Source organism: Pagrus pagrus (genome assembly GCF_965226575.1).
Source record: "Pagrus pagrus genome assembly, chromosome: 6".
Classification (NCBI taxonomy): Eukaryota; Metazoa; Chordata; class Actinopteri; order Spariformes; family Sparidae; genus Pagrus; species Pagrus pagrus.
Genome location: NC_140190.1, coordinates 13,563,264 through 13,585,532, shown reverse-complemented (window position 1 = coordinate 13,585,532; position 22,269 = coordinate 13,563,264). Strand labels below are relative to the sequence as shown.

General features: G+C 38.6%; 3 protein-coding genes across 3 annotated transcripts in view; 1 reads left to right on the top strand and 2 right to left on the bottom strand.

Moving 5' to 3' along the window:
• Positions 1–22,269, top strand: part of faah (fatty acid amide hydrolase) — a 55,338-nt gene that overhangs the window by 16,860 nt on the left and 16,209 nt on the right. The window lies entirely within an intron of this gene.
• LOC311258044 (GTPase IMAP family member 8-like) lies at positions 1,425–15,663 on the bottom strand. Its single transcript, XM_084354092.1, has 4 exons — positions 15,430–15,663; positions 13,023–14,121; positions 9,944–10,401; positions 1,425–3,083 (listed from the first exon to the last, which is right to left on the bottom strand). Exons 1-4 carry the CDS (start codon positions 15,443–15,445, stop codon positions 2,050–2,052), a joined length of 2,607 nt encoding a protein of 868 aa, XP_084210218.1. The 5' UTR covers positions 15,446–15,663; the 3' UTR covers positions 1,425–2,049.
• Positions 19,228–20,246, bottom strand: LOC311258043 (GTPase IMAP family member 9-like; the record flags this gene model as incomplete). The annotated part of the gene is made up of 1 exon (XM_084354091.1): positions 19,228–20,246. Exon 1 carries the CDS (start codon positions 20,212–20,214, stop codon positions 19,228–19,230), a length of 987 nt encoding a protein of 328 aa, XP_084210217.1. The 5' UTR covers positions 20,215–20,246.

The following is a 22,269-nucleotide window of genomic DNA, read 5'->3' as shown; positions in this document are numbered from 1 at the left end:
CAAGTTGCTTAGCTATAAATGCCATTTACTTCGTTTGTCCACTACAATTTTGCCCAAAGCACTTGGCAAACTGTGTTTTTAAAAAGTGCTATATAAATAAAGTTTATTATTATTATTATTATTACCCACATTAACTTGCACACTGCAGTGAGGGGTTTTCCGTCCATATTGACACAATTCAGTTCTTTTTTTTTTTCAATTCAAAAGCTTTATTGGTATTTAAGTTTCAAAAACAATTTTGCCAATGCATTGGGGTATACATTTTAGAATATAGAAATGAATACATATTAAAAATGAATAAATTGAAGAATAAAAAGGGAACGTTAGATTATAAAAATATATAATTGACAGAAAAACTATCTACATCTCAAAAATCCTGTAAATCTGTAACATTTTCCTTGTGACCAAGAAATCATTATCTTTAACTGAAAAAGTCTTTGTAGTCAGATTAGGAACTTGAGACAAATATTAATGTCAGAAATACAAAATAATAATCATGTCTTTGCAGTTCTGCCTCGTGTAAGTCTATAGAAGTATCAGTCTATAGGGCCTACAGTAGTGCATTATCGTTACAGATACAGCTGTGATCACTGTTACATCACTGTAAAATACCTGAACTTTAAAACATGGATACAGTTTCATAATTTACCTAAGTTGGTGGCCATGTTTGAGTTGAAGAGTACAGAGTTTATACATCAGCTGAAGTGAAGACGCAGAGTTCAGAGCGTCTGCTCCTGCTGCAGCTGCTCTTTTTTAAAATGGCCATATGCACCAAACCTCACCCACAGATAGCTTCATGTCTCACCATGAAAGTCAAACTAAAGCTCTTTGTGCTTGTTTCAGTTACAGAAGGATTTTTTTGAGAGATGCGGAAAAATACATACTGGCTAAAACGGCCAGAGTACTGTCGAGTGATGATGATTTGTAATTTTTGTGAGCTTGTTCAGAGTCATTTATTTGTCTGTAAGACACCTGTATCCACTCTGCTTATTTTCCAGGCACTTATGTGTTAACTGCATTCATCAAACATTGCTCTCCCCTCCCTCACCATTGACACAAAATGGCAGCAGTTTCCCATGACTGCACACACTGCTGCACAAAGAAGCGCAAAGTTCCTCATTTACAAGAAACGACAGCAGTTCTTTTAAGCTCCACATGATGCTGTGCACTGCTTCACCTTTCAAATGAAAATGGAACAGCATGGTTAAAATGCGTCCAGGTTAAGATGCATTTGGTTGAATGTTTTCAGGGTAAAAAACATATTTCTGACAGTTGTTGGTTAGCATTTCCTGATCTACAGTTGTTTAAATTAATTGGATGCTCCAGGGAATCCACAACTACCTCAGTGTAAAACTCCACATTCCTGAAAAGGCCTGACATGTGACCTTTGAACTCTTGATTGATAATAATTACTCTGACAAAGGTTTCGTCTTCCATCACATCCTTATTTCATATTTCTTCTTGAGTTGCATCATCAACAGAGCCAGTGAAATTAATGCTTTGATGGGAAATTATGCCCAACAGGACAACAAATCATATAATAAATGCATTTGCAAACAGCTACACATTCAGTGTCTAGTTAAAGAAAATAACTATCAGTGTGCAGAAACAAAATGCAGTGGTTAAATGACAATCAAAACTAAAAACCTGGGATTCGTTATATGGAAAACAAGTCTTGAGTTATGATGTGATATTTAAAGCTTCAATGATAGACAAACATTTTATACTGTCAAATGTTACCCTACCCACCACATTTCTCTTCCTTCATGATTCAAATAATCTTGTGGAAACAACACTAGATGGCAACGTGAGACTATGATGTGAGTGACTAACATGCAGTGTAGAGCTCAACTTCAGCAAATAACATTAGCTTCATCACTTATTTAGATAATTTAAAAAAAAAATTGTGATTATAGTTCTGTGGATATTATTATTTTTTTTTTATTTCATATCATATGTTCCTGTGTGTCGTAGCCACTGGTTCAACCATCTGGATCTATAACCACTCACTAGTAAAGGCTCCAAAAACAGCTTCCGGTTCCATTTATCTCATAAAATTACACAAGGAGGCTGTACTGCTTTGGACCGCTCAGCCTCGGCTCTGGCAATTACGTCATGCCTGGCCTGCACCCTGTCTCTTTCCTCTCGCATTGCTCTCTCATGATCTTCCTTCATTCTTTGCATCATGTTTGCCGTCTCCCTTTCTCTCTCCTCTCTCTCTCTTTCTCTCTCTCTGTATCTCTCTTCCTTCTCCCTCTTTCTTTCCTCATTCATCTCCAGCTTTATCCTCTCCATCTCCTCCTCTCTCTCTTTCCTCTCCCTCTCTCTCTCAGCCTGAAGTTGCTCATTCACTTTCTTCATCTCTTCTTCATATTTTTCCTGAATTTTTCTCTCCACTTCCTCTTTTTCTTTTCGAATTTTCTCTTCTTTCTCTTTTAGGATGCGTTGTTTCTCCTCTTCGAGTTTCCTCTCAGCCTCTTGGAACATCTCGTTGGTGTAGTGGCTTCCTCCGTTCTTCTGGGTTATATTTCTGATCTTCTGGAGCAGCTCAGTGACCTGAGAGGGATCATTTTTCTTATTGTTGAAGACATGGTACTGGCCGTTACATCTGGCCACAAGCTCTTGAAGATCTTCGCTGTCATTCAAGAAGTCCTCGATAGGACTGTCTTCAAGTAGGTCACCACCAGTAAAGAGAACCATGCTGTATTTGTCTGCTGCTTGGCCAAAGATTTCTTGAATCTTTTGCACCGTCTGCATTTCCTCAGCAGTGTATCTCCCCAGCCTGATGTTCACCAGGAACACATGGGGTCCAGGAGAAGCATAAGAGATGCACTGGCCTAGATCTTTAGATGTTTTTTCCATACCAAACCGGGTGTCAAACAGGCCCGGGGTGTCAATGACAGCAACCTGTTGCCCACCCACCGTAGCTTTGCCCTTAGAACAGTCTACAGTCATGGACTTGGCACAGAACTTTGATTCAAAGCATTTTCGTCCCAGAATGGTGTTTCCAGTGGCACTCTTCCCTATTCCAGTCTTCCCCACCATCACTATCCTCAGCTCTGCATCATTTGTTCTGCTTGATCCTGTGTAGAAGAATGAGGGACATTGAATAAGATCATCAGGTAGCGCATACGTTGTACTTCATTCAACTTAAACAACGATGGGGGAGAAGACAAACCATTCAAAATAAATTAATTCAGTTATGACTTTCTTTCCATGATACAATGTGGCTTCAGTATACTGTTCAGTTAGCCACTTAAAGGAAAAGTCAGCAGTTGTTTTCAACAGCCCTCTCTGTCTGCTGAAAGTTAAACTGAAAGGTGGAAACCTGTCCAGACCAAGTAACCCTCACTACAGTGTGCATTCAGGAAGTTACTCAGTATTGTAAGGGTCAAACATTGGATTTATCTACATTGAGCAACTCTATTTGGTCCATTTGAGGTTTACATCTCAAATTTTGACACAAGTTATATTTGTCTGCTGCCAAAAATAATTCTTCAAATATCGACAACATAATCCCAACATATGTCTAAATGAATGAGAAAGAAAATAATTGAGCATAGACATACAGTAAGAGGCATGATAGTTTATAAGATAGAAGATACATTTTATCATTACAGCAGTATATTATTGTTACAGAAAATTAGATTCAGCCATGATCACTGTACAATGATTGGAATTTAAAACATGGATGCAGCATCATGACTTACCTAAGTAGGTGGCCATGTTTGGGTTAAAGACTACCGAGTAGATACAGCAGCTGAAGTGAAGATGCAGAGTTCAGAGCATCTGCTCCTGCTGCTGCTTTTATAATGGCCAAATGCACCAAACCACACCCACAAATAGCTGCATGACTCACAATGAAAGTGAAACTAAAGGTCTTGTGCTTGTTACAGTGACGGCGGGTTTTTTTAATAGATGGGGGAAACCACATACTGATCCAATGGCCATCCTGTTCAGCACAGGGTCAGGGTCGCCTCGTGATGAAAGTGAAATGCATTTTACAACTCGCACCATAGAGCTCTACTTCAACAAATAAAATCGGCTTCATCATTTAATCAGATAATGAAAAAAATAAATAGATTTTGATTGTAGTTCTGATCCATTTTTATTTTATATATTATTTGCCATATGTTCCTGTGTGTGGGAGCCACTGGTTCAACCACCTGGATCTGAGACCACTCACTAGAAAATGCTCCAAAAACAGCTTCCAATTCCTGTAACTCATGAAATTACACAACCGGGAGAGGAAGGAAAGGGACTTGAATGTACTTCATTCAACTTAAACAATGATGGGAGACAAGCAGTGGCGAACCATCACTATTAATTTGATGGTATAAATTATTAATAATTTATTTATCAATTTATAACACAGGGATACAATCAAATGTCAGTTATAGCCCCGTCATGCTGCACGTACAGTGCATAGAACATATATACACACTTTGAACTGAGAATAGAATGAAACAAAAAACAAAATTTCATCCTGAAACAGTGTTTCCCATTCCCAGTCTTCCCTACGAGAATGATGTTCTTTGAGGAAGAATAACAACAAAAATATAAACATACTAAATAAGAATAAATGATTTTGTACAAATAACCATGGGAAAACTTTACGGCCGGCTTTACTTCACGGCTACAATATGTTGAGATTGGCCAAAAGAAAAGTGAAATCAAAAGAAATCATTTTAAATGAGAATATTTAAGTCTTGGTCATAATGCACTTTATTATACAGATTATTAAGCTAGGCATGATCCTCAATATGCCAGCAAAAGAGTTAATGAGTCAGCCTTTCTAAGTGCTGTATAGTATGCTATTTGATTTGTTTATCAGTCTGCTGCTTATCAGCCACACTGATAAACCTCAGCTGACCCCTTCCTTTACCATTTACAAGAAATGGCATCACTTCTTTCAAACTGTGAGAAAGCAATGCTGAAGGAATTTGAGAATTGAAGGAATTTCATTTTATTTAATCAGTCAGTCAGTCAAAAATAACAGTCTGTATTTTGTAAAAAGAGCTCTAACTGGCTGCTTTAAGTAAATATCAGTTGATTTGGGAACAAAATGGTAGGACTATGATTTCCTTTGTGGCTTGAATTAAAATATATGTACAGTCTCATATCTGCAAAAAATATGTACATGTGACATTTGTTACTGCTTGAAATTATTGTATTCAAAATGTGAAATGAATACATTAAATCACAGTTAATCATAATGTGTAAAAGCTGATGAGTACCTTGAAGAAATGTAAACAATATTATCTAAACTCATAATATACCTCATATAAATATAGTACATTAGCTGGAGCTTTGTGCAGCTTTGTGCAGCAGTGTCTGCAGTTTTGAAAAAGTGCTGTCCATTTCTTGTAAATGGTGATGGAAGGAAGAACGAGGTTTGAGGTGTACAGGTAACACAGGGACCTAGAAATTAAGCAGGCGTGGATACAGACGTCGGCTAAACAGACAAAGCACTAAAGGTTAATTTATTTGTCATTTCACAAATGCAATAGCAGTACAGAATGAAATGCAAGTTGTAGCCTCCTAAATGCTAAACTGTATACCTATATGCTTATACGCCCAGAAAGTATGTACAGTATGTGCAATGTCAGTGTAAAGTTCTGGCCCTCACATCAATGTCCAGGCAGGTTTCATAAACAGACATTCAATATTTGAAACCTTACTATTGTATGGCCTTCAAAAATGTCAAAACTAAATTTCATGACCTGATAACATTAGCAGATTGAAAACAAATTTATTGGCTGGTCAACATCTGTTGTCTTCCTCTGTGAGAACAGTCTTGTTGTAGCAACCCCTTTGGTAACACACCTGTGGTACTGATGTCTCCATGGTGTTTTAATCATACAATAAAATTCCAATTGGAGGATAACTTTCAATCTTCGGCTGAAGTTAGAGGTACTGTAACTTTAATATTAGATCATTGAAGCTATATAACATTGTTGAAAACATAAATTGGTTTTAATTTCTAATCTAACAACCAGTTAATATGGACTCAAGGTTGGAGTTCAACTTTCAAAGTTGTAACTTGTATTGAGAAAGGCCTAAAGACTCATCTAACATGCTTCAGTGTTGTTATTCTTTCTAGAAACATCTAGAAAATAAAATTGTGGCTGAAGTCTTTCAAAGCACTTTCACCCCAACAGTCAAACAATATGATGAGATTGGCCAAAAGAAAAGTGAAATCACTAGAAATCATTTTAAATAAGAATATTTAAGTCTTGGTCATAATATGCTTTATTATACAGATTATCAAGTTATGCATGTTATGCATATACCATAATATGCCAGCAAAAGAGTTATGCATATACCATAATATGCCAGCAAAAGAGCTAATGAGTCAGCCTTTCTAAGTGCTGTATCAGCATTTTGATTTGTTTATCAGTCTGCTGCTCATCAGCCACACTGCTAGACCTCAGCTGACCACTTCCTTTACCGTTTACAAGAAATGGTATCACTTTTTTCAAACTGCAAGAAAGAAGTGCTGGAGGAATTGAAGGAATTTCATTTCATTTAATCAGTCAGTCACTCAAAAATAACAATCTGTATTTTATAAAATGAGCTCTAACTGGCTGCTTTAAACAAATATCAATTGATTTGGTAACAAAAAGGTAGGACTATTATTTCCCTTGTGGCTTTAATTAAAATAATGTACAGTCTTATTTCTGAAAAAAAAAAAATAACAACAAAAACATGTACATGTGACATTTGTTAATGCTTGAACTTATTGTATTCAATATGTGAAATGAATACATTAAATCACAGTTAATCATACTGTGTAAAAGCTGATGAGTACCTTGAAGAAATGTAAACAATATTATCTAAACCTGGACTATTTTAAACATGCTGTTCTATTTACATGTGAAAGGTGAAGTAGTGCACATTATCACAAGGAGCTGAAAAGAAGTGCTGCCGTTTCTTGTAAATACTTCATGTAGGTGGAGCTTTGTGCTTCTTTGTGCAGCAGTGTCTGCAGTGAGGTGAGAGCAAAGTTTGAGGTGTACAGGTAACAAAGGTTGATACTGGAGACAGGTAAATGGGCATAATATTTGTCAATTTTCAACACAGCATTGAACAATGAAATGGAAGTTGTAGCCTCTTAAATGCTATACAAACCTAAAACACATATACAATATTTAAATTAGACTTGAATAAAATGAATGAAAACAATACAGTTACTTATATACATATATACCTATACCTATATACCCCAGGGGGGCCGGGGTTCGAACCTGCTCTACCCACTGAGCTACAACCGCCCTGAAAATCTTTAGCATTGTCACATAAACTTATGAATATTGAGAACACCTGAAAATAATTGAACTTGTCAGAAGTGAAATTGTTATTCGCAGGGCCTTTCTCAGCATCACACTCAAGTTTTCTAAAGGAGCAGGGCATATACAGTAACTCTATACAGTAAATCGAGCTTAGTCCTTCATATACCAGCAAAAGAGTTCATTAGTCAGCCTTTGTCAGAGCTGGGACTTCAGCTCAGCCAACTTACCAGACACGCCATTTTTATCCTAGTGTGTAGTTGTTGCATGTTAAGCCCTGTAGAGAGCAGTAAACAACACACAATGACAGCAGAATAGGTCATGTTTTCCTAGAGCTGTATGAGACATACTGATACTTGTATTAAACAGTAGAGAATTGTAATGTAATCTGTTGATGTACAGTCCATTTGGATAAGTTATATACTTAAGTGTGTTTGATATCAAGAGCTGTAACACAGTGAATCATTTTGAGTTTCTTTGTATTGTTTCTCTCTGTTCCAGTAGTAGAGTTAGCACACACAGTCACATGTAGCATTTACTGTATCTCCAGTATTATTTATTTATATTACCAACACAGCTCTGTGCTGTACTTCAAGATTCAAGTGTGTGAAAATTGTTTTCTGATGAGACTTGGGAAGTTATTGTGGTTAGATTAATTATGCTTCACATTTTGTCAAAGTAGGTATTTGATTAGGATGTTTGAAGATGTAACTTCCTTTGCATCCAACACATGCTTTTGATTCCATTTGTTACATCGACCCCAGGTGGAGTAAAAAGAAAGGAAATGCCGGGAGGCTGCTTAATGTGGTTTCAGTCAAATGTTTGAGTACCCACATTGACTTGCACACTGTTAATGTCAGAAATACAAAATAATAATCATGTCTTTGCAGTTCTGTCTCGTGTAAGTCTATAGAAGTATCAGTCTATAGGGCCCAGTAGTGCATCGTTACAGATCCAGCTGTGATCACTGTTACATCATGTAAAATACCTCAACTTTAAAACATGGATACAGTTTCATGTTTTACCTAAGTTGGTGGCCATGTTTGAGTTGAAGAGTACAGAGTTTATACAGCAGCTGAAGTGAAGACGCAGAGTTCAGAGCGTCTGCTCCTGCTACAGCTGCTCTTTTTAAAATAGCCATATGCACCAAACCTCACCCACAGAAAGCTTCATGTCTCACAATGAAAGTCAAACTAAACTTTTTGGTGCTTGTTTCAGTTACAGAAGGATTTTTTTAAGAGATGGGGAAAAATACATACTGGCCAAAACATCCAGCTTGTTGAGTACTGTCGAGTGATGATGATTTGTAATATTTATGAGCTTGTTCAGAGTCATTTATTTGTCTGTAAGACACCTCTATCCTCTCTGCTTATTTTCCAGGCACTTATTTGTTAACTGCACTCATCAAACAATGCTCTCCCCTCCCTCACCATTGACCCAAAATGGCAGCAGTTTCCCGTGACTGCAGACTCTGCTGCACAAAGCAGCGCAAAATTCCTCCTCCCATTTACAAGAAAGGACAGCAGTTCTTTTAAGCTCCACATGATGCTGTGCACTGCTTCACCTTTAACATGCCTCCAGGTTTAGATACATTTGGTTGAATGTTTTCAGGGTTCTCAACAGCTACTATGCAGTTTGATTAAGAGTAATTTAATGTATTTATTTGATGGAATACAAAACACCTGCTCATGTCAGTGATGGAAAGCTCATTTTGCCATTCTTATTCTCGTACCAGGGAGTTTGTGAGAAAAAAAGCTGCTCTATAGAAATATATTTCTGACAGTTGTTGGTTAGCATTTCCTGATCTACAGTTGTTTAAATTAATTGGATGTTTCAGGAAATCCACAACTACCTCAGTGTAAAACTCCACATTCCTGAAAAGGCCTGACATGTGACCTTTGAACTCTTGATTGTTAATAATTACTCTAACAAAGGTGTCATCTTCCATCACATTCAGTGACTAGTAAAAGAAATTAACTATAAGTGTACAGAAACAAAATGCAGTGGTTAAATGACAATCCAAACTAAAAACTTGGGATTCATTATATGGAAAACAAGATTAGGGTATTATGATGTTATTATGTGATATTTAAAGTTTCAATGATAGTCAAACATTTTATAATGTCAAATGTCACCCTACACACCACATCTCTTCTCATATGTTCCTGTGTGTGGGAGCCACTGGTTCAACCATCTGGATCTAGGACCACTCACTAGTAAAGACTCCAAAAACAGCTTCTAGTGTCTTTTATCTCATGAAATTACACACGGAACAGGGACTATTACTGGTTTGGACCGCTCAGCCTCGGCTCTGGCCATTCCTTCAAACCTGGCCTGCACCCTGTCTCTTTCCTCTCTAAGTGCTCTCTCATGCTCTTCCTGCATTCTATTCATCATGGTGGTTCTCTCTCTTTCTCTCTCCTCTCTCTCTCTTTCTCTCTCTCTGTGTCTCTCTTCCTTCTCCTTCTTTATTTCCTCATTCATCTCCTGCTTTATCTTCTGTATCTCCTCCTCTCTCTCTTTCCTCTCCCTCTCTCTCTCAGCCTGGAGCTGCTCATTCTTTTTCTTCATCTCTTCTTCAAATTTTTCCTGAATTTTTCTCTCCACTTCCTCTCTTTCTTTGCGTATTTTCTCTTCTTTCTCTTTCAGGATGCGTTGTTTCTCCTCTTCGAGTTTCCTCTCGGCCTCTTGGAACATCTCGTTGGTGTAGTGGTTTCCTCCATTCTTCTGGGTTATATTTCTGATCTTCTGGAGCAGCTCTGTGACCTGAGAGGGATCCTTTGTCTTATTGTTGAAGACATGGTACTGGCCGTTACATCTGGCCACAAGCTCTTGAAGATCTTCGCTTCCATTAACGAAGTCCTCGATAGGGCTGTCGTCAAGTAGGTCACCACCAGTAAAGAGAACCATGCTGTATTTGTCTGCTGCTTGGCCGAAAATTTCTTGAATCTTTTGCACTGTCTGCATTTCCTCAGCAGTGTATCTCCCCACCTTGATGATCACCAGGAACACATGGGGTCCAGGAGAAGCATAAAATATGCACTGGCCTAGATCTTTAGATGTTTTATCCATACCAAACCTGGTGTCAAACAGGCCCGGGGTGTCAAGCCAACTTACAGACACGACATTTTTGTCTTAGTGTAGTTGTCGCATGTTAAGTCCCGTAGAGAGCAGCAAACAACACACAATGATACATTACAACAACAATATGCAACAATATGATGAGATTGGCTAAAAGAAAAGTGAAATCTCATGGAATTATTTTAAATAAGAATATTAAAGTCTTGGTCATAATGTACTTTATTTTACAGATTATTAAACTAGGCACGATCCTCCATATGCCAGCAAAAGAGTTAATGAGTCAGCCTTTCTAAGTGCTGTGTCATATGCAATTGGATGTGTTTGTCAGTCTGCTGATTATCAGCCACACTGCCACACCTCAACTGACCCCTTGGCATCACTTCTTTCAAACTGCAAGAAAGAAGTGCTGAAGGAATTTCATTTCATTTAATCAGTCAGTCACTCAGCAATAACAGTCTGTATTTTTATAGAGCTCTAACTGGCTGCTTTAAGCAAGTATCAATTGATTTGGTAACAAAATGGTAGGACTATTATTTCCTTTGTGGCTTGAATTAAAATATATGTACAGTCTTATATCTGCAAAAAAAATGTACGTGTGACATTTGTTGTTGTTTGAAATGATTGTATTCAATATGTGAATAAGTGAATACATTAAATCACAGTTAATCATAATGTGTAAAAGCTGATGAGTACCTTGAAGAAATGTAAACATATATACCTGGGCTATTTTAAACATGCTGTTCTATTTATATTTGAAAGGTGAAGCATTGCACATAATTACAAGGAGCTGAAAAGAAGTGCTGCCGTTTCTTGTAAATGCTTAATGTAGGTGGAGCTTTGTGTTTCTTTGTGCAGCAGTGTCTGCAGTGAGGTGAGAGCAAAGTTTGAGGTGTACAGGTAACAAAGGTTGATGCAGGAGTCAGGTAAATGGGCATAATATTTGTCATTTTTCAACACAGCATTGCACAATGAAATGGAAGTTGCAGCCTGTTAAATGCTATACACACCTAAAACACATATACAATATTTAAATTAGACTTGAATGAAATAAATGAAAACAATACAGTTACTTATATACTGTACATATATACCTATACAGTATACAGTATACAGTGGGGTCCAAAAGTCTGATACAGTACAACATTGAAAATCTTAAACTTGTGAATATTGAGAACTCCTGAAAGTAAGTGAACCTGTCAGAAGTGAAATTGTTATTCGCAGGGCCTTTCTCAGCATCACACTCAAGGTTTCTAAAGAAGCAGGGCATATACAGTAACTCTGGATTACTTCAAATCCAGTAAATCTTAACATTTTCTTTGTGACCAAGAAATCATTATTTTTAACTGAAAAAGTCTTTGTAGTCATATTAGGAAAATACAAAATAATAACCATGTCTTCGCAGTTCTGTCTCGTGTAAGTCTATAGAAGTATCAGTCTATAGGGCCTACAGTAGTGCATTATCGTTACAGATCCAGCCGTGATCACTGTTACATCACTGTCAAATACCTGAACTTTAAAACATGGATACAGTTTCATGATTTACCTAAGTTGGTGGCCATGTTTGAGTTAAAGAATACTGAGTTTATACTGCAGCTGAAGTGAAGATGCAGAGTTCAGAGCGTCTGCTCCTGCTGCAGCTGCTCTTTTTTAAAATGGCCATATGCACCAAACCTCACCCACAGATAGCTTCATGTCTCACAATGAAAGTCAAACTAAAGCTCTTGGTGCTTGTTTCAGTTACAGAGGGTTTTTTTTAAGAGATGGGGAAAAATACATACTGGCCAAAACGTCCAGCTTGTTCAGGACTGTCGAGTGATGTTGATTTGTAATACGAGCTTGTTTCCTCTCTGCTCATTTTCCAGGCACTTACTTGTTAACTGCACTCATAAGATTTCTCCCCTCCCTCTCCATTAACAGGAAATGGCAGCACTTTTTCAAGAGTGCAGACACTGCTGCACTAAGAAGCACAAAGCTCCACCTACATTACGTATTTACAAGAAAGGACAGCAGTTCTTTTCAGCTCCACATGATGCTGTGCACTGCTTCACCTTTCAAATGAAATGGAACAGCATGGTTAACATGCCTCCAGGTTTAGATACATTTGGTTGAATGTTTTCAGGGTTCTCAACAGCTACTACGCAGTTTGATTGAGAGTAATTGAATGTATTTATTTAATGGAATACAAAACACCTGCTCATGTCAGTGATGGAAAGCTCATTTTGCCATTCTTATTCTTATAGAAGGGAGTTTGTGAGAAAAAAGCTGCTCTATAGAAATATATTTCTGACAGTTGTTGGTTAGCATTTCCTGATTTACAGTTGTTTAAATTAATTGGATGCTCCAGGGAATCCACAACTACCTCAGTGTAAAACTCCACATTCCTGAAAAGGCCTGACATGTGACCTTTGAACTCTTGATTGATAATAATTACTCTGACAAAGGTTTCATCTTCCATCACATCTTTATTTCACATTTCTTCTTGAGTTGCGTCATCAACAGAGCCAGTGAAATTATGCCCAACAGGACAACAAATCATATAATACATGCATTTGCAAACAGCAACACATTCAGTGTCTAGTAAAAGAATTTATGATGTGATATTTAAAGTTTAAATATGTTCCTGTGTGGCAGCTACCTGGATTGGGGACTGCTCACCACCTAAAAAGGCTCCCAATTGCCTTTCCAATTCCTTTAACTCCCCCTACTACAAGGTCGGCAACACCTGTCAGAGGAGAAAATATATTTATGTCCTCAACTTCGTGTCTGGCCTGTCTCTCAAAGCTGTGCTGCACTCTGTCTCTTTCCCTGCTTAGTGCTCTCTCGTGCTCTTCCTGCATTCTATTCATCATGATGGTTCTCTCTCTTTCTCTTTCTCTGTCCTCTCTCTTCATCTGTCTCTCTCTGTCTCTCTCTTCCTTCTCCCTCTGTCTTTCCTCCTTCATCTCCAGCTTCATCCTCTTCATCTCCTTCTCTCTCTCTTTCCTCTGCCTCGCTCTCTCAACCTGGAACTGCTTATTGATTTTCTTCATGGCTTCTTCATGTTTTTTCTGAAGTTTTCTCTCCACTTCCTCTACTATTTTTCGAATTTCCTCTTCTTTCTCTTTAAGGATGCGTTGTTTCTCCTCTTCGAGTTTCCTCTCAGCCTCTTGGAACATCTCGTTGGTGTAGTGGCTTCCTCCGTTCTTCTGGGTTATATTTCTGATCTTCTGGAGCAGCTCAGTGACCTGAGAGCGATCCTTTTCCTTATTATTGAAGACATGGTACTGGCCGTTACATCTGGCCACAAGCTGTTGAAGATCTTGGCTTTTACTCAAGAAGTCCTCGATAGGGCTGTCTTCAAGTAGGTCACCACCAGTGAAGAGAACCATGCTGTATTTGTCTGCTGCTTCGCCAAAGATTTCTTGAATCTTTTCCACGGTCTGCATTTCCTCAGCAGTGTATCTCCCCAGCCTGATGATCACCAAGAACACATGGGGTCCAGGAGAAGCATAAGAGATGCACTGGCTTAGATCTTTAACTGTTTTATCCACTTTAAACCTGTTGTCAAACAGGCCCGGGGTGTCAATGACAGCCACCTTTTGCCCACCCACTGTAGCTTCTACCTTAGAACAGTCTACAGTCATAGACTCGGGACTGAACTTCGATTCAAAGCATTGTTGTCCCAGAATGGTGTTTCCAGTGGCACTCTTCCCAGTTCCAGTCTTCCCCACCATCACTATCCTCAGCTCTGCATTATTTGTTCTGCTTGATCCTGTGTAGAAGAATGAGGGACACTGAATAAGATCACTAGGTTGTGCATAAATTGTACTTAATTTAACCTTTACAATGATGGGAGAGAAGCAGTGGCAAACCATCACTATTAGAGCTAAGACAGCAGGCTGCCAGGTAGCTTGTGACAACAGCAGGTACATCCCCTTGAATGTACAGCTCTATTTAAACCTCCCTAAATATAAGTTCTCTCTGTCTCTATAATATATAGGTAATCATGGACATGGTAAGCAAGCTTCATTGCCTTGTCTTCTAGTTATGTTAGAAGCAAAATAGCACTGGCCTTTGGGAAGGCCTGGGATGATTATTTTTGTTCCCACCCACAATAAATTGAAATGTGAAACAAACACATTCGGTTATGGCCCTCTTTCCCCGTAATAAAGCGCTAACCAATGAGTCAGCCAGCTTTAACCTCTTTTCTGCCTAGAGACAACAGCAAAAACAATCTGATTTGATTACTATTTTAATGGACAGCAACCCTTTTATTTCTGAAGCAAATTTAATAAAATTAGAGGCCAAATTAGAAGAGTTTAATTATTAAATGAAAAAAATTAAATTTTAATTTCTGACATGTCTGGGCCTTCTCTGAGGGGCCAGAGGGCCCTAAGGGTTGTTGTGGAGAGAAGAAGCATCTGTTAAATCATGCACTTCTCTAGCTTTCTTTGCATGATCTAATGTGGCTTCAGTGTATTGTTCAGTTCACCATTTACAAAAAGTCAGCAGTTCATTTAAGCAGCCATCTCTGTCAGAAAAGTAAAAATGAAACATGGAAACCTGTCCAGACCAAGTACCCCTCACTGCAGTGTGCAATTCCACTCTCAGCAACATCCCTCCTTGTTTGTTTATTTGTTCGTTTGTTTGTTTTTGTTCATTTGAGGTTTTTGTTGGCCTACACACATTGAGCAGCACCCCAAATAGCACACTGCAGTGAGAGGTTTCCCATCCAGGCTGACACATTTGTTTGAAGATTTCTTAAATTTTAAAAACAAACCTTTTCCTTAACAAAATAATAAGGTGCTGTGACATCACCCAACACAGTAGAGAAAGTTTTAGTTTAAGTGATAGCCAAGCTTAATTTAAACGCACATCCTCCAAATCTCCCTCCAAAAGGACTTTAGAACATAAATGGCATTCATTTAAAAATGCTCCAAATCTTTAGCATCTTCATAGTGACAAGAAATCCTCATCGTTAACTTTTGATTTGATTGCAGTATTATAGAGGCATTTCAGAAAATATGATGATCAGGTTTTTATCAATGTAAAATAGTTGTTCCTTTTTATCATGACTTACCTGAGTTCTCGGCCATTTTTGGGTTAAAGAGTACCGAGTAGATACAGCAGCTGAAGTGAAGACGCAGAGTTCAGAGCGTCTGCTCCTGCTGCTTCTTTTAAAATGGCCGTATGCACCAAACCTCACCGACGGATAGCTTCGTGTGCTTGTTTCAGTTACAGAAGGATTTTTTTTAGGAGGTGGGGAAAATACATACTGACCAAAACAGCCAGCTTGTTCAGTACTGTTGAGTGATGTCTGTGAGACACCTGTATCATCTCTGCTTATTTTCCAGATACTTATTTGTTAACTGCACTCATCAAACACTGCTTTCCCCTCCCCCACCATTGACACAAAAGGGCGGCAGTTTCCTGTGACCGCAGCACAAAGCGGGGAAAGTGCCTCTTCCCATTTACAAGAAACGACAGCAGTTCTTTTAAGCTCCACATAATAATGTGCACTGCTTCACCTTTCAAATGAAATGGAACAGCATGGTTAACATGCCTCCAGGTTTAGATGCATTTGGTTAAATGTTTTCGGGGTTCTCAACAGCTACTATGCAGTTTGATTAAGAGTATTTTAATGTATTTATTTGATGGAATACAAAACACCTGCTCATGTCAGTGATGGAAAGCTCATTTTTCCATTCTTATTCTTATACCAGGGAGTTTGTGAGAACCAAGCTGCTCTATAAAAAGTATATTTCTGACAGTTGTTGGTTAGCATTTCCTGATCAGAATCAGAATCAGAATCAGAATTCCTTTATTTGTCCCGCAAATGGGGAAATTTCTTTGTCACAGCAGCCAAAGGACAGTATCACACTTAAACAATAATAAAAGTAAAAAATAAACAATATAATAAGAGATAAGAAATAGAATTTAACTGGTATATACATAATATCTACAATATGAAATTGGTATTTACAATATGACATAGTATTTATTATTTATAATATGGACAGTGTAAGTTTAAACAGTTGGTATTTTTATTTACAAACAATAAATAATAAATATGGATATTAAAAATTGTCCAATTTGTGCAAACCAGAAAGTGTGTGGATATGTGCAGAGTTTTTTATTGCACAGTGCACAGTGAGGTCTACTGGGAGCAGTGCTGGTTGTAGACTCTGACAGCAGCAGGAAGGAAGGACCTGCGATACCTCTCCTTCACACACTTGGGGTGTATCAGCCTGTCGCTGAAGGAGCTGACCAGTGCTGTGATAGTGACCTGTAGGCGGTGGGACTCCTTCACCAGCAACGATGACAGCTTGGCCATCATCCTGCTGTCTCCCACCACCTGCACTGGGTCAAGAGGGCATCCCAGGATGGAGCTGGCCTTCTTGATAAGTTTATCAAGTCTCTTCCTATCTGCTGCCGAGATGCTGCTGCTCCAGCAGACTACACCATAGAAAATGGCTGATGCCACCACAGAGTCATAGAAAGTTGTCAGGAGCGCTCCCTCCACTCCAAAGGACCTGAGCTTCCTCAGCAGATGGAGTCTGCTCTGACCTTTCTTGTATGTTGCTGCAGTGTGATCAGTCCAGTCCAGTTTATTGTTCAGGTGAACTCCCAGGTACTTGTAAGACGTCACCATCTCAATGTCCGTTCTCAGGATGTTCACCTGAATGCAGGGTTGTTTGCGCCTGTGGAAATCCACCACCAGCTCTTTGGTCTTCCCGGCGTTGAGCTGGAGGTGGTTCCGCTGGCACCAGTCCACAAAGTCCTGAATAAGTTCTCTGTAGGCTCCGTCGTCCCCGTCCCTGATGAGGCCGACGATAGCAGAGTCGTCAGAGAACTTTTGTAGATTGCTGTGGGGTGTTTGGTGGGAGAAATCAGCAGTGTACAGGGTGAACAGGAAAGGGGCCAGGACTGTTCCCTGTGGGGCCCCTGTACTGCAGACAACCGTGTCCGACACGCAGTCCCGAGTCCTCACATACTGTGGCCGGTTGGTAAGGTAATCGAGGATCCAGGAAGGTTATCTCAAGGTAGAAAGGTTAATTTAGTCATCGTTTTACAACACAGGGATTCACAATAAAATGTCAGTTATTGCCCCGTCATGCTGCACATACAGTGCATAGAACATTTATACACACTTTGAACTGAGAATGAGTGAAACAAAATAAAACAAAACAAAATAAAACAAAACAATATGTACGGATACTTGTATACGTATATAAATAATATACCTCATATAAATATAGTACATTAGATGGAGCTTTGTGCTGCTTTGTGCAGCAGTGTCTGCAGTTTTGAAAAAATGCTGCCATTTCTTGTAAATGGTGATCGAAGGGAGAACGAGGTTTGAGGTGTACAGGTAACACAGGGACCTAGAAATTAAGCAGACGTGGATACAGAAGTCAGCTAAACAGACAAAGCACTAAAGGTTAATTTATTTGTCATTTCACAAATGCAATAGCAGTACAGAATGAAATGCAAGTTGTAGCCTCCTCAATGCTAAACTGTATACCTATATGCTTATACGCCCAGAAAGTATGTACTGTACCTTCAACCATGTCAAAACTAAATTTCATGACTTGATAACTTTAGCAGATTAAAAAGAAAAACAAATTTACTGGCTGGTCAACATCTGTTGTCTTCCTCTGCTAGAACTCATTGAAGCAACCCCTTTGGTAATACACCTGTGTACTGATGTCTCCATGGTGTTTAAATCATACAATATAATTCCAATTGGAGGATAAATTTCGATTTCAGGTTCGCAGTCGGATATTTGTTTTGCTGAAGTTAGAGGTACTGTAACTTTAATATAAGATTATTGAAGCTATAACAAAACATAAATTGGTTTTAATTTCTAATCTAACAACCAGTTAATATGGACTCAGGGTTGGAGTTCAACTGCGTCCAGGTTTAGATGCATTTGGTTGAATGTTTTCAGGGTTCTCAACAGCTACTATGCAGTTTGATTGAGAGTAATTTAATGTATTTATTTGATGGAATACAAAACACCTGCTCATGTTAGTGATCGAAAGCTCATTTTGCCATTCTTATTCTTATACCAGGGAGTTTGTGAGAAAAAAGCTGCTCTATAAAAAATATATTTCTGACAGTTGTTGGTTAGCATTTCCTGATCTACAGTTGTTTAAATGAATTGCATGTTTCAGGGAATCCACAACTACCTCAGTGTGAAAGTCCACATTCCTGAAAAGGACTGACATGTGACCTTTGAACTCTTGATTGTTAATAATTACTCTGACAAAGTTTTGGTCTTCCATCACATCTTTATTTCATATTTCTTCTTGAGTTGCGTCATCAACAGAGCCAGTGAAATTATGCCCAACAGGATAACAAATCATTTAATTAATGCATTTGCAAACAGCTACACATTCAGTGTCTAGTAAAAGAAAATAACTATTAGTGTGCAGAAACAAAATGCAGTGGTTAAATGACAATCCAAACTAAAAACTTGGGATTCATTATATTGAAAACAAGCCTTGAGTTATGATGTGATATTTATAGTTCAAATGATAGACTAACATATTATACTGTCAAATGTTACACTACACACATTTCTCTTCCTTCATGATTCAAAGAATCTTGTGGAAACAACACTAGATGGCAACGTTAAACTATGATGTGACTGACTAACATGCAGTGTAGAGCTCTACTTCAGCAAATAAAATTAGCTTAATCACTTATTCGGACAATTAAAAAATGAATACATTGTGATTATAGTTTCGTGGATATATATTTTTTTTTATTTCTTATCATATGTTCCAGTGTGTGGGAGCCCCTGCTTCAACCTTTTGGATCTAGGACCACTCACTAGTAAGGGCTCCAAAAGCAGCTTCCAGTTCCTTTTATCTCATGAAATTACACAACGACTCCTGGACCGCTCAGCCTCGGCTCTGGCAATTGCTTCATGCCTGGCCTGCACCCTGTTTCTTTCCTCTTGCAGTCTTCTCTCATGATTTTCGCCCATTCTTTTAATCATTTTTTCTATATCTCTTTCTTTCTCCTCTCTCTCCATCTGTCTCTCTCTGTCTCTCTCTTCCCTCTCCCTCTGTCTTTCCTCATTCATCTCCAGCTTCATCCTCTTCATCTCCTTCTCTCTCTCTTTCCTCTCCCTCTCTCTCTCAGCCTGGAGCTGCTCATTCATTTTCTTCATCGCTTTTTCATGTTTTTCCTGAAGTTTTCGCTCCACTTCCTCTTTTTCTATTTGTATTTCCTCTTCTTTCTCTTTTAGGATGCGTTGTTTCTCCTCTTCGAGTTTCCTCTCGGCCTTTTGGAACATCTCGTTGGTGTAGTGGCTTCCTCCGTTCTTCTGGGTTATATTTCTGATCTTCTGGAGCAGCTCAGTGACCTGAGAGGGATCCTCTTTCTTATTGTTGAAGACATGGTACTGGCCGTTACATCTGGCCACAAGCTGTTTAAGATCTTCGCTTTCATTCAAGAAGTCCTCGATAGGGCTGTCTTCAAGTAGGTCACCACCAGTAAAGAGAACCATGCTGTATTTGTCTGCTGCTTGGCCAAAGATTTCTTGAATCTTTTGCACTGTCTGCATTTCCTCAGCAGTGTATCTCCCCAGCCTGATGATCACCAGGAACACATGGGGTCCAGGAGAAGCATAAAAGATGCACTTGCTTAGATCTTTAGCTGTTTTATCCTCTTTAAACCTGTTGTCAAACAGGCCCGGGGTGTCAATGACAGCAACCTGTTGCCCACCCACTGTAGCTTTGCCCTTAGAACACTTTATAGTCATAGCCTCGGGACAGAACTTTGATTCAAAGCGTGTCCATCCCAGAATGGTGTTTCCAGTGGCACTCTTCCCAGTTCCAGTCTTCCCCACCATCACTATCCTCAACTCTGCCGTATTTGTTCTGCTTGATCCTGTGTAGAAGAATGAGGGACAATGAATGAGATCACTAGGTTGTGCATAAATTGTACTTCATTTAACCTTTACAATGATGGGAGAGAAGCAGTGGCGAACCATCACTGTTAGAGCTGAGACTTACATCCCCTTGAATGTACAGCTCTATTTAAACCTACCTAAATATAAATTCATCATGGTTATTTTTCAATAATTAATTTTTTATATGTTGAATTGTCATTCTTCTTACCTCTCTCTATAATATAAAATTAATCAGACATTACCCCTCATACACCAGCAAAAACGATCCTTACTCAGCCTTTGTCAGAGCTGAGACTTCAGCTCTGCCAACTTACCAGACACGCCATTTTTGTTCTAGTGTGTAGTTGTTGCATGTTAAGCCCCAGAGAGAGCAGCAAACAACAAACAATGATAGCAGAATAGGTGATGTCTTCCTAGAGCTGTATGAGACATACTGATACTTGTATTAAACAGTAGAGAATTGTAATGTAATCTGTTGATGTACAGTCCATTTGGATAAGTTATATTAAGTGTGTTTGATATTAAGAGCTGCAACACAGTGAATCATTTTGAGTTTCTTTTTATTGTTTCTCTCTGTTCCAGTAGTAGAGTTAGCACACACACAGTCACATGTAGCATTTATCTCCAGTATTATTTATTTATATTACCAACACAGTTCTGTGCTGTACTTAAGATTCAAGTGTGTGAAAATTGTTTTCTGACGAGACTTGGGGTCAAACACAATTTCATTCTCCTTGATATATTCCTTTGCAGATTCTCTGTCACAGTTACACTTTACCTCACCATGATGTAAGGTAAACATTATTATTAATTACTTCTCTGTCAAAGCTTGCCTTGAAAAAGGCAACACTATTAAGCTCGCCCTGACATCAGTCTTGTCTGCTGTAATCATGGACATGATAAGCAAGCTTCACTGCCTTGTCTACTAGTTATGATACAAGCAATATAGCTCTGGCCTTTGTGAAGGCCTGGGGGGATTATTTTTGGTCCCACCCACAATAAATTGAAATGTGATTGGTTAATTAACCTGTCACTTTCTGAACAAACACATTCGGTTATGGCCCTCTTTCCCCGTAATAAAGCGCTAACCAATGAGTCAGCCAGCTTTAACCTCTTTTCTGCCTAGAGACAACAGCAAAACATTCTGATTGGATTACTATTTTAATGGAGAGCAACCCTTTTATTTCTGAAGCAAATATTTATATATTAATAAAATTAGAGGCCAAATCAGAAGAGAATAATTATTAAATGAAAGAAATAAAATTTGAATTGCTGACATGTCTGGGCCTTCTCTGAGGGGCCAGAGGGCCCTAAGGGTTGTTCTCTGGAGAGAAGAAACATCTGTTAAATCATGCACTACTCTAGCTTTCTTTGCATGATCTAATGTGGCTTCAGTGTACTCTTCAGTTCACCATTTACAATAAACCAGCAGTTCATTTAAGCAGCACTCTCTGTCAGCAGAAAAGTGAAAATGAAAGATGGAAACCTGTCCAGACCAAGTACCCCTCACTGCAATGTGCAATTCCACTCTCAGCAACGCCCCTCCTTTTTTTTTGTCTACTGTTGTCAGACGTGACAGTTGTTAACAAAAGCACAGGTTTGATACAAACCTAGTTCCATTTTTTAATTAATGTATTAAGTGCTTCGGGCACAAGAGGAGTGTTGTAACACTATTTGCTTCAACATAAACAAACAAGGATATTTTATTTTCAGAGGTCCGCTGACACGTTTTCTCTGCTGTTAAGAGTTACTCTCTTACTAGAAACTGCAGTGAATAATCACTAAACAGGAATTGCTCTCCTGCTTCAAAACTTGCTAGACTCACTTAAAGGAGTCTGTGCTGCACATTCACAAGCATCAATACTGCACTAAGTGCTAAATAATGAACATTGCAGCCTATAAAGTTTATTTCACCACTACATTTAGAATATGATATTTTGTGTGCTTATAAGGAAATAAAAATAAACAAACAATTTTAATCTCAGCTGTATTAAA